This window comes from Lampris incognitus, chromosome 9, assembly GCF_029633865.1.
Source record: "Lampris incognitus isolate fLamInc1 chromosome 9, fLamInc1.hap2, whole genome shotgun sequence".
Classification (NCBI taxonomy): domain Eukaryota; kingdom Metazoa; phylum Chordata; class Actinopteri; order Lampriformes; family Lampridae; genus Lampris; species Lampris incognitus.
In genome coordinates this window covers 8,276,484-8,289,616 of record NC_079219.1, presented here as the reverse complement: position 1 = coordinate 8,289,616, position 13,133 = coordinate 8,276,484, and the positions used below count along the sequence as shown (strand labels likewise).

Here is a 13,133-nt window from a genome sequence, read left to right as displayed (position 1 = left end):
TAATTGAATAATCGTTTCAGTCGTTTATCAAGGAAAATGACCAAACATCTGTTGGTTTCGGATTCACGGGTGCTAAGATGTGTGTGCGTGCTTGTCTTCTGTGCGTGTCACGGGGTTTTTGGCTGACCCTCAGAAGGTCAAAACGGTTTTAGGTCATCACTGTTGGCTCTGGGAAGTTAAGAAGGGCATTTATCAGTATTTTTTCCCCTTTTTTCTCCCTAATGATACTTGGCCAATTACCCCACTCTCTGAGCCGGCCCGGTCGCTGCTCCACCCCCCTCCGCCGATCCGGGGAGGGCTGCGGGCTACCGCACGCCTCCTCCGATACACGTGGGGTCGCCAGCCGCTTCTTTTCACCTGACAGTGAGGAGTTTCACCGGGGGGACGTAGCGCATAGGAGGATCACGCTAGTCCCCCCAGATCCCCCATCACCCCCCCGAACAGGTGCCCGGACCGATCAGAGGAGGCGCTAGTGCAGCGGCCAGGACACATACCAACATCCGGCTTCCCACCACCCGCAGACACGGCCAATTGTGTCTGTAGGGACGCCCGACTGAGCCGGGGGTAACATGGGGATTCGAACCGGCGATCCCCGTGTTGGTAGGCCACGGAATAGACCGCCACACCACCCAGACGCCCCATTTATCAGTCCTTTTGACATTTTAGAGACTTAAGTCAATAATTCAATCAATCAATTAAATCACTGATAGATTAATCAATATCAAAATAATCATTAGTTCCATCCTAAGTAACAGTAATGAAAACCTTATCCATCTAGTTATGTTTCCTTTATGTTTTGCTGAACCCTGTGCATGTGGTGGCCTACAGAAAAAAACACCCTTTCCTCTTTCAGGGTTGGCTGTCTTGGTTGAAGACACTTCAGCAGAGCGGATGTTCACCGACGCCTGCTGACTGTCTCTCTGTGCCACTCTGCTCCCCCAGTCGTCGAGCGACTCGAGTCTGGTCTGGTTCGCTCTCCAGTCATCTCATCAGCACAGTAATGGTGACGATGAGCCTATCGAGGCTATTTGCGGGCAACTTCCTCTGCGTTACAGTCGTCACGTCTGTTAACACTATGTATGGCTCATATGTGTCACATCCTCTGGCGCGCACACACACACGCACACACATTTTGGAAGGCCTTGGTTAAACCACTGGGCTACACAGCGGCCCAGTGGTTAGTGCCGCCGCCTCACAGCGAGAAGGTCCTGGGTTCGAACCCCAGGCAAGCCCAGGTCCTTTCTGTGCGGAGTTTGCATGTTGTCCCCGTGTCTGCAGTGGGTTTCCTCCGGGTCCCCTGGTTTCCTCCCCTCACCGAGACGTGGCGAGAAGAACGAGTCGGGCCCTGGGTGCTGCACGGCGACCGCTTCCTGCTCATAGCCACACGGCTGCCCACTGCTTCCACCGAGTGTGTTGGGATGGGTTACATGCAGACCATGAATTTCCCCACAGGGGTTAATAACATCCATCTTGTCTCATCTCATTGGCTCAGAAGTACCTAACACAGTTACACACACACACACGCACACACACACACACATATATGTATATATAAATATTCATGTATAAATATATATTCATGTATAAATATATAGACATGCACACATAGTCAAACTCAGAGTGATACACTGGTTTACTTGTGCCTTAAAACATTTTTGCGTTCACACACTTGTACAGAAACTCTTAATTTGTGTATACACTCACACACACACGTAGAGACACACACGTGCTTCACTCGCACAGGCTGGCGTGTGCCAACACCCACAGTCTGTTTCCGCCTCTCGCTGTGTTTCCGCCGAGCGCTAGCGCTGAGGGAGATGGAGGGACGAGAGCGGAGGGAGGCCTGGACATGTTGCCTCCTCCGTCCACAGGAAAGAGTGACTGCACAACGGAGAGGAAAGAGGTGGGGGAGAGGTGGAGCGCTTTCATAGGCACTGCTGTTCCACAGGGCCCATTGACACGATGACATGGGAGTTCAGTATTACTGGTTTTCTGTGTGTGTTGGGGGCAGGGTGTGTATGTGTGTGTGTGTGTGTGTGTGTGTGTATGTATGTGTGTGCAGATATGCACTTCCTGTTCAGAGCTGTAGGTGGGTTGACGCCCCATAGACAGCAGAGACTTGCGGTTTTATACACAAAACCTTAGATGGTAATAGTAAGATCAAGACGATGATAGTCTGCAGTTTTCATTGCCTCTCCACTTTCACCCTTTCAGTATGGGGCAATTGTGGTTTGACAGGTTAAGGCGTGTCTTTGTAGACTTAAAATGTCAGGAGTGCAAGTGAGGCTCGTGATCTGTCAAATTTTAGCGCCACTTTTCCCTCTTTCACACATGTTCATCCTTTTACTTCTCAACTCTCTCGACCCTGTGGCACTTCCATAATGATATCTATTGAATAAAAGCGGTCCAGGTTGACTGCCGAATGGGGCTGGACATCATGTCGTCTCAGAATCAGCACTGTAGTATATATACACATGTGCAGTAGTCACAATGCAGAGGATGCAGTATAAGGAAGACTGGACCCATCAGTCATGGTAGGCTACTACTGCTCGATGGAACACAAAATCTTGCAAGGTTCACTTTCTTGTGACTGCTTTTGAAGAAAAATATTTTGAATCAGACAAATAATGTGGTGGGGTGGCGCAGTGGCTAGCGCGATAGCACGAGCAAGAAGATCCCGGGTTCGGGCCCCGGGGTAGTCCAACCTCGGCAGTTGTCCCAGGTCGTCCTCCGTGTGAAGTTTGCATGTTCTCCTCGTGTCTGCGTGGGTTTCCTCCGGGTGCTCCGGTTTCTTCCCACAGTCCAAAGACATGTAGGTCAGGTGACTCGACCGTACTAAATTCTCCCTATGTGTGAAATTGTGTGTGTGTGTGTGTGTGTGTGTGTGTGTGTGTGTGTGTGTGGGCCTGTCTGATGGCCTGGCAGCCTGTCCAGGGTGTCTCCCCACCCGCCGCCCAATGACTGCTGGGATAGGCTCCTGCATCCCTGCGTCCCTGAGAGCAGGATAAGCAGTTCGGATAATGAATGGATGGATGGACAGCTTCCTTTTTTCGCCCTCTAAAGTAATCCTGATCATTGCTCATGAAAAATTCTTTGCAAATGGAGCTTTGAAAGTTAAAAGGTGCATATCCATCCATCCATTGTCCAAGCCGCTTATCCCAGTTGGGGTCGCGGGATGCTGGAGCCCATCCCTGCAGTCACTGGGCGGCATACGGGGAGACACCCTGGACAGGCCGCCAGCCCACACGTGGTGAAAACACGTAATGCCCTTTAATTCTCTAGTATTGCGATGCGTATCGCAAAAAAAACAAAAACAAAAAATTACAATTTATGTGAAGGATATCGTCGAAATAGATTGAAGGCGCCATGTCAAATGGGGACCTCCGTGCAACATGGCGTATGATCAGGGACACTCCTTGATCCGTTTAGTTCAATCCAGACCCAGTTAGCTGCATCTAACAGTTGACAGGTAGAAACAGGGCCCCGTCACATCAGAACACCACATATAGACACCTCTAATCCTCTTTCCCCTTATAGAACAGACTCCGCTTACCTGAAATAGCAGCCACTGCTGGATCTTAATTGTAATCACCTCTTAGTCTTGTTCAGTCTTGCCCTGAATCATTTCTCAGTAGCCTGCTTTTAGCTGCTGGGCTAAAAAGGAGTTGTCATGTGTTGCTTGCAACTTATATGAAGTGCTTTCCTATTCTTAGTTTAATCCTGTTGGAAGGAGGGATTGTTTACTGCCAGTTGACTTTTGTCAGGAGAGCTGATGTTAAAAGTGTCATGTCCTGGTTGCTGCCCTATATCCCCTACTTGTCCAAGTTCAAGTCCCACTAAAGTCAGAGGGGAACTGTTTAATTTATGACTATAGCAGGTAATATCCGCATCATTGTTCTTGCTGTTTGGACCGATATGAGCCAAGCTGTGTCTTGCATTATGGCTTTGTCGCTCCCTGTCTGTGAGAGAGCTGCAGTGACCCAGACTAACCTTTGACTCTCTTCTGCTGTCTGACCCAGGGTTCGCCTTCCCGGACTGGGCCTACAAGCCGGAGTCCAGTCCAGGCTCCAGACAGATCCAGCTGTGGCATTTTATCCTGGAGCTGCTGAGGAAGGAAGAGTACCACGATGTCATCGCCTGGCAGGGAGACTATGGGGAGTTTGTCATCAAGGATCCGGATGAGGTGGCTCGGCTGTGGGGAGCCAGGAAGTGTAAACCCCAGATGAACTACGACAAGCTGAGTAGGGCACTGAGGTACGCATGCAGTCAAAATGACCACCTCTCTGTTACCCAGAGAACTGACTAGGGGTGGGCGATATGGCTAAAACCTTCTATCACGGTATATGTAATTTTATATCAGGGTAATGGTATATATCACGATACAATAATTGTTCTTTAATTCAAATAAGAAGTGGTTTGAAATAACGACGTCATGGTGGCCCAGTGGTTAGTGCTGTCACCTCACAGCAACAAGGTCCTGGGTTCGAACCCCAGGATTGTCCAACCTTGGGGGTCATCCCAGGTCGTCCTGTGTGTGGAGTTTGCATGTTCTCCTCGTGTCTGTGGTGGGTTTTCTCCAGGCGCTCCAGTTTCCCCCACCATCAAAAGATGTGCATGTTAGGGCTAATACTCCTGTCTGTGCCCCTGGGCAAGGCATAACAAGATGAACTGGAGTTGGTCCCCGGGCGCTGCACGGCGGCTGCCGACTGCTCCTAGCTACACAGCTAGGATGGGTTAAATGCAGAGAAAGAATTTCCCCACGGGGATTAAGTAAAAATAAATAAATAACCATACCATACTTAATCACATTTGATTATTTTCTTCTTTATTTGGAATTTCCATACAAACAGAAACGACTGCTTCACATGAGACAACACTTGAGTTGTAGGTTATAGTCTCGCTTTGTGTGCTTCATTTTTAAGCGGTAGAAGAGGTTACTCATATTTCCACCTCAAGAGATGACGGTCACGTGACTCAGTTTGCAGAGTATAGTTTTCTGTTCAGTGTCTGATTTCCTAAATCCAACTCGTCCACACGACAGAGGTCGCAAGTTCTTCTCCTTCATCTTGGGTTGGTTGGGATGCCTCCTGCTCTGTAGTCACAATTTCACTCTCCTCCTCCATGTTTCCTTGTCACTCTGATGTCTTCTTCTTCTCCTCCTCCTTCTTCTTCTCCTCCTCCTTCTTCTTCTTCTTCTTCTTCTTCTTCTTCTACTGAGTTTTATGATGGTTGGCACATGACATTATGGCACATTACCACCACCAACTGGTATGGAGTGTGTGATGCTGCCCAGATCACATGAACCAGTTCCCACGGTTGAAATGGCGTTGCCAAATCTGTACCAGTGGACACATTTCTACCGTCGCACGGTATGTACTGTCATATTGCCAAACCCTAGAGGTGGCCAACAGGGTATCGGATAAAAACATCTCCCTGGGATAAATGTCAGGTCTTGGGTTTGTGTGGGTGTGTGAGAAGGTGTGTCGTCTGGACAGCACACTCACGCTCCGGGATCTGAGCAGACATAAACAGATAGGCCCTTGTATAGTTGCGAGGACTTTTCTTTGTCCTCGCCCTGACCTTAAGGGGAAACGATTGCAATTTTCAGCATTATCACTATATACAGCACGTTGGAGGGATAACATTCCTACAAGTAGCCATAATACTGAGCAGCCGTCTGCGTGTCTCTGAAGCACCACCGAAATTGTGCGGATAAGTGACATCACTGGACAATTCATGAATCACTATATTTATTGGGTGGCATTCACTACAACAGCTGCATGTAACGTTGTTATTCGCATTTTCTTATACAATACTGTGTTTTCATGAAGTCTTGTGAAGATGGTGGCAAAGTGGGGGGAAAGCGTTGTAGTTTTTCACACAGTCACACTTTCCTGCTGCTAATGGAATGATATCCCTCCAACACACACACACACACACACACACATATATATATATAATGTTGAGAATCTGGACAGTTTCCCTGTAACACTCATAAATGCATGCCTGCTTGAAAAATGCCGCCACTATGATCTAAAAACAAAGCCTATCGTTGTTTCCAGACTAACCCAATCACATTAAACAAAAAGCAAGGCTATAAGTTGTTAGCCTTGGCAAGTTTAGGAAAACCTGTCAAACAACAATACAAACACACACACCCCTGGACACCCTATAGAGTCAACTTGTCTTTGAGCGGTTGTCATGACCCTCTGCAAATCTGAACACCATATGGATAGATAGGCTTCATTCAGACTTCTTGTTGTCACTGCCCTCACTCATACTGGGTCTGTATTCCCACAATATTTCTACGGTGGCCCAGTGGTTAGCGCTGTCGCATCACAGCAAGAAGGTCCTGGGTTCGAACCCCAGGGTTGTCCAACCTTGAGGCTCCTAGCTATACAGCTAGGATGGGTTAAATGCAGAGCGTAATTTCCCTACGGGCATCAATAGAGTATCCATCCATCCATCATCCGAACTGCTTATCCTGCTCTCCGGGTCGCGGGGATGCTGGAGCCTATCCCAGCAGTCATTGGGCGGCAGGCGGGGAGACACCCTGGACAAGCCGCCACGCCATCACAGGGACGACACATTCACACCTGGGGACAATTTAGTATGGCCGATTCAGCAGACCTACATGTCTTTGGACTGTGGGAGGAAACCCACACAGACACCGGGAGAACATGCAAACTCCACACAGAGGACAACCCGGGACGACCCCCAAGGTTGGACTACCCCGGGGCTCAAACCCAGGACCTTCTTGCTGTGAGGCGACTGCGCTAATCACTGCGCCACCGTGCCGCTCTCAATAGAGTATATCAAAAAAAAAAGTTTGTTCTCATAAGGATGATTGTGAGGCATGGCCCAGCTAGGTAGTAGCCCTGACCTGCTTGGACAGGTCTATGTCTGTAACCCATATTGGAGCAGTGACCCCGGCCCCGTGTGCTGAAATGGTAACAAGCCACACTATGTCCCAAATAGCATTACAGCACTGACCGATTTGGTGGGTCATGCCTTAGGCCCACACATTCACACCGACAAGTTTGATTTAAACCCACAGACGCCGGCCAAGCCCAAGCCCCTTAACTTGTTACAGCGGTGACCTGGCGCCGGGTTTGCAGGTTTAACTTGGTTCAGCGGCTGAGATGCCGCCCGATGCTCACTGTTATGTGACAATGGCCTAATCTGGGCCTCTTCCAGAGTCATGGCTGTGCCCGCTGCTTATCCTGGATATCGCAGATGTTGCAGAGACTCTGCACTGATCTCCCTTAACGCACACACACACACACAAGCACTCCCACTGTAACACTTTGGAGAGATTAAATGCGTTAAGTGGAGAGAGCAAAATAGTCACTGGCAGGGCCGGCCCTGTAATCGCTGTGGGTGCAGGTAACTCCTGCCAGACCAGCGAAATAGTTTGGGCATTGCGTGGAAGAAAACTTCTTGTAAAAAGGGTAGAACTTTGAGCAACACAACAGACACTTGTAAACGTTTTTACGCTTTCTGTGCCCGCGAATACGCGTCGGGCTGTGATGTGGTTTAAGTTGCACGGAAACCAAAGTCAGACCCGTGATGGGTTTTACGATCCGGTTTAACGGCGTATTTAAAAACGACACTTCTCGCTGCGTGAGCGTGCAACGCTGGCGACGTCGCATGTCGCCGGGGGGAAGGCGTTTCCCCCTGACGACGGACCACGGTGTGCCCGGCACTTAATTTGCTGTGTCTTGGGTCTCCAGCCAGTTGTTTACAGCGACGCACAACCCGAGATTAGGCTAAGCGCTGCAAAGTGGTAAAAGCCTCCCGGCCTGTCAGAGGAGGGGAAACACACTGAGTTGCTTAATTTGAGGCAGGCGAGCTTAAGCAGGTTCATTTACAGCGGCGAGATTAAGATAGCGTCTGTTACGGATGGGCTCCTACTGAGTGCAGGGAATTAACATGCGAACGCTGCGCGCACACATGGACACATGCACATAAAAGCATGCACAGACCCACACGTGGGTTTGGACTTGTAGTGCAGATGGTGAATTTCAGAATTAGAGCGAGGGAGAGAGAGAGACTATGGATGAGGATGCTTGTGGCCTGGCTGTATATTTATAGTGATCCAGCCTTTGGTGCTGTAACAGATTTGGAGCTTATACTGCTGTAAGTGCTTATATATAGCAGGTCTTAGTGGCCTGCAATCGACCAACCTTGGGGACTGATAATCAGTAGGTTTGTTCTTTCTCTCTCTCTCTCTCTCTCTCTCTCTCTCTCTCTCTCTCTCTCTCTCTCTCTCTCTCTGTCTCTCTGTCTCTCTCTCTTTCTCTCTCTCTCTCAATTCAGTTCAATTCAATGATGCTTTATTGGCATGACTACATTAATTACAATGTTGCCAAAGCAAAACAGGTCAACAGAGTACTAAACAAAAAAAGAAAAAGAAAAAGGGAGTACATAGCTCAGGCAGAAATGGAACAGCACTTGAGCAGCAACTGACAGTAATTGGCAGTGTTTTGGTCACTCACTGACCCTTAGGCTATGGAATATGACCCATAGGCTCTCACTCTCTCTCTGTGTCTCTCACTGTCTGTCTCACTCTCTCACTCTGTCTTTTGCTCACTCTCTTGCTCTCACTCTCTCTCACTGTCTCACTCTCACTCTCTCTCACACACTTTCTCTTTCTGTCTCTCTCTCACTCTCTGTCTGTGTCTTTCTCACTCTCTCTCTCTCTCTCTCTCTCTCTCTCTCTCTCTCGCTGTCTCACTCTCGCTCTCACTGTCTTTCTCTCTCACTCTCTCTTGCTCTCCAGCTCTCTTATTCTCGCCCTCGGCCGGGTCATCCACCTCCGTCCCTGTAAGTCGAGCGTCGTCACTCAGAACTCGGATGAGGAGGACTCGCGGTGATGTTGACGCTCAGGCATGCGCCCATATGCTCCGCCATGTTGACACCTTATTTGTTAGCAGAGCCGCCACCCGTCCCTCACCACAACAGAGGCTGGAAATAAAGCCTCTCAAGGTGCTCATCAATAATAACGAGTCCTCAGGATAAACGGCACTCAAGATTAATGAAGTTATAAAAGGCACATGCACACGTGTGTGGTAACCACCCCCATATGGTCCACATGGCTACAGCGTGGGCCTTCGTATGGAGAAAACCTGGAGTCTGCTAATGATGGAGGCCAAAGTCGGTCTGGCATTCAGCGCGCACACACGCACATACGCACACTTCAAACGGCGCGGCTGTTTGTGAGTGTGCTTTTTATCGCCCGGCCTTTGTGATTATTATTTTTACCGCCGTGATCTTATTCTTTCCTGTCTGCCGTGCACATGCTGGAAATTCCCTTAATCGGGAATGCTTCATTGTGTGCATGCGTGTGTGTGTGTGTGTGTCTGTGTGTGTGCGTTGACTTTCCGTTGAGAGGATGCAGCCTTACTCCATGCGTCATTCTTGTCTCCCGCTCCCACGGCCGCTGTGAAATTCCCACTCCTGTTGAGAGGATTAGACTCACACTGTGTGTGTGTGTGTGTGTGTGTGTGTGTGTGTGTGTGTGTGTTGCGTCTGGTGTGTGCACAAATGTGTGTATATATATAGTGTGTGTGCGTGCATGCGCGTGTGTGTGTTGCACCTGGTGTGTGCATAAATGTGTGTATATATTTTCTTTGAGTGTGTGTGTGTGTTGGAGAGGATTAAACTCACTGTTTGTGTGTGTGTATGTATTTGTGCACGTGCGTGTACATATATGTGTGTCTGTGTGTGTGTGTGTGCATGCTTAATGCCAGTAGGGATGCAAGGCTCTCATTCCCTATAATTGTGATTTTTGATTTAACTCGTTTATTAATAAACAAGTTGGTTGTGTGGTATTTTTGCTCTGAGCCTGAAAAAAAAAAGTTTTTAAAAAAGAAGCCATCTCTGTATCAGGCTGTCCTATGAACAGAACCCACCGGGCCTGACTCCGGTTCTCCTGGTCACTGGGAAGCACTGTCATCGGGATATGTTGCAGTCGTTGGCTGCAGTGCTCCACTGGGGTGTAGTGCTGTAGGTGTGCTGTCGGTGTAGTGCTGTAGTTGTAGTGCTGTTGGTGTGGTGCTGTAGGCGTGGTGGTGATGCTGTAGGTGTAGTGCTATAGGTGTGGTGCTGTAGGCGTGGTGGTGATGCTGTAGGTGTAGTACTGTCGGTGTAGTGCTTGTAGGTGTGGTGCTCTAGGTGTAGTGCTCTAGGTTTAGTGCTGTCGTTGTAGTGCTGTAAGTGTAGTGCTTGTAGGTGTAGTGCTGTAGGTGTGGTGCTCTAGGTGTAGTGCTGTGGGTGGGCTTCCAGCCCTGGTTCTCCCTCTCCTCATCCCCTCTTCCTTGCCTCCAGTTGTAGACCTTGGTGTTCCCCATTGCTTCCAGTCATGAGCGAGAGAGAGAAAGAGAGAGAGAGAGGGGAATACAATGGTACTAGTGTACTGGGAATGGCCATGCAGTAAACATACTCGGCAGTAAAGCAGCCCCCCCCCCCCCCAAACACTCACACACTCACACACACACACCGACGTGAGAGTTGTACACAATCAGCAGGAGAGATTGGGAATCCAAACCTGCTGCCAATCAGTCAGAGCGGAGCGCTGGGTTAATGAGTGTAATCACGCTAAGAGGTCCCAGGCCCCCCGGACCCCCAGCCAGCAAGCCAGCGCTGGCTCTGGCACAAGGGTCAAGGGTCAGAGGTTAGGGGGGGGAGGCCCTCTGCAGACAGCTGGCATAGATTAACAGAATAGCACGGGAGCACATGTGCACATGCACGCACTCCCAGATACCCCCTCGCGCACTCTCGCCAAAACACACATCTGTACTGCGACATGCATATTTGCATGTTCGCACCCGTCCACGCATGGCTGCAGTCACGCGCGGCCCGGCATCACACAAGGCTTCCCTTCACCCGTGTATTTATCCGTGGCGTGCCGTGCGACCACGCAGACGAATCTGGTCTCGGTGTTCACCCGACAACCCCCGCCCCAAACTCCCCCCCTGCCTCGGACCGTAGAGGAGGGCTCAGTGGTGAAATGACCCCCGACGCATGCGAGGACAAAGAGCTCTGCAGGAAACGCTGCTGCGTGTCGGTCGTTCCGTCAGTCAGTCAAACATTGGACGTCAGAATGTGGATAGAAAATATACGTTGTGCGAGAAAGATCCGTAGGCTGTGCATGTGCCCTGTGCATCGTGGGAGATTTATGCGAACAAGGACGCATCGATTTCAACTTTTGCCGCAGTGCCCGGCTCACCAGCGTCGCCTCCGGCTCCACCGCCCAAAAACGGCAACAACACCAAAATGGCGGCACCAGAATGAAGCTAAAAGCTAAATCGGCTGTGTCCAAGCAGAGAGGAGGGCCGGAAACAAATGACAGAAAGTGAACGCAGGGGCGCCCGGGTGGCGTGGCGGTCTGTTCCGCTGCCTGCCAACACAGGGCTCGCCGGTTCGAATCCCCCGTGTTACCTCCTGGCTTGATCGGGCGTTCCTACAGACGCGATTGGCCGTGTCTGCGGGTGGGAAGCCGGATGTGGGTATGTGTCCTGGTCGCTGCGCTTGCGCCTCCTCTGGTCGGGGGGGGGGGGGTAGCGTGATCCTCCCACGCGCTACGTCCCCCCTGGCGAAACTCCTCACTGTCAGGTGAAATGAAGCGGCTGGCGGCGCCACATGTCGGAGGGGGCATGTGGTAGTCTGCAACCGGGACGGCTCGGAAGAGTGGGGTAATTGGCCAGGCACATTGGGGGAGAAAAAGGGGGCGAAAAAAAAAAAGGTGACTGCAGTGCTGATAACAGACACCCCTGTTGATGTGATGTGTATTATGTGATGTATATGTGTATGTGATGTGTGTGTATTGTGTGATGTGTGTGTGTATATTATGTGCTGTGTTTGTGTATTATGTGCTGTGTGTACATATATTATGTGATGTGTGTATTATGTGGTGTGTGTGTGTATTATGTGCTGTGTTTGTGTATTATGTGCTGTGTGTACATGTATTATGTGATGTGTATATTATGTGGTGTGTGTTTGTGTGTGTGTGTGTATTATGTGTTGTGTGTATGTGTATTATGACAGTTTGAATAGATGGAGAGCAGGAAGGTTGTCATACCTCCTGTTATAAAACCTGCCTCATTGTGGTGCAACAGCTCCCTACACCTCCTCCCAGCATGCAGCGACCGCTTTCCAAACGGCGCCATCCAAGCGCTCACATGCAGCACCGGTGATGTTCAGTTTGGTTTGGCCCATCTGAGGGCAACTCAGGGGGGCTTGAACACTGCCTGTTTATTGGTTTGTTGTACTTGAAATTGAAATTGTTAAATATTTTATATATCTTTTTTTTTCACACCTCTCAAGCCTCACTAAATACATTTACCTGTACAACCCTGGGGAGAGGGCCAAGTGTGTGTGTGTGTGTGTGTGTGTGTGTGTGTGTGTGTGTGTGTGATATGGATACAGGACTCAGTCTGTTTTACGTGCTCCCCTCTGGTGAGCGCTGCAGAGCGATGTGCACCAAAACCAGCAGACGGCAGAACAGTGTCTTCCCACAAGCCACCTCTCTCATGAGCACTTAGCAGGACGGTTCCATACTGGACAGCACGGTCCCATACTGGACAACACGGTCCCATACTGGACAGCACAGTACCGTACTGGACAACACGGTCCCATACTGGACAGCACAGTACCGTACTGGACACTTCTTATGTAAACAGGACACATTGTAACCCCCTGTGTCCAGACGTCTTACCTGCATGTCTCCCATATGCACCACCTCTTTAATCCAGATGTGCAATGCAAATATACAGTTGTCCATACACATACAGCTGCTGTGTGCTGGTTATAAAGTATTATCGTTATAATTATAAGTATATATTATATAATTATGTAATATATATAGATACATTTATAGTATGTAAAATCAGTATATAATATAGAAGTAAAATAAGTTATAAAATAGGGCGGCGCTGTGGTTAGCGTGGTCGCCTCACCGCAAGAAGGTCCTGGGTTTGAGCCCCGAGGTAGTCCAGCCTTGGGGGTCGTCCCGGGTCGTCCTCTGTGGTGAGTTTGCATGTTCTCCCCGTGTCTGCGTGGGTTTCCTCCAAGTGCTCCGGTTTCCTCCCACAGTCCAAAGACATGTAGGTCAGGTGGATCGGCCGTACTAA

The 13,133-nt window shown here is 49.6% G+C and overlaps 1 protein-coding gene across 1 annotated transcript in view; it reads left to right on the top strand.

The window, feature by feature from the left end:
* The window catches only part of erfl3 (Ets2 repressor factor like 3), a 74,746-nt gene that overhangs the window by 43,898 nt on the left and 17,715 nt on the right, over positions 1-13,133 (top strand). Inside the window, exon 2 of the mRNA XM_056286315.1 lies at positions 4,020-4,254. Within this exon, the coding sequence (XP_056142290.1) occupies positions 4,020-4,254 (235 nt within the window). The remainder of the gene's footprint in view (positions 1-4,019; positions 4,255-13,133) is intronic.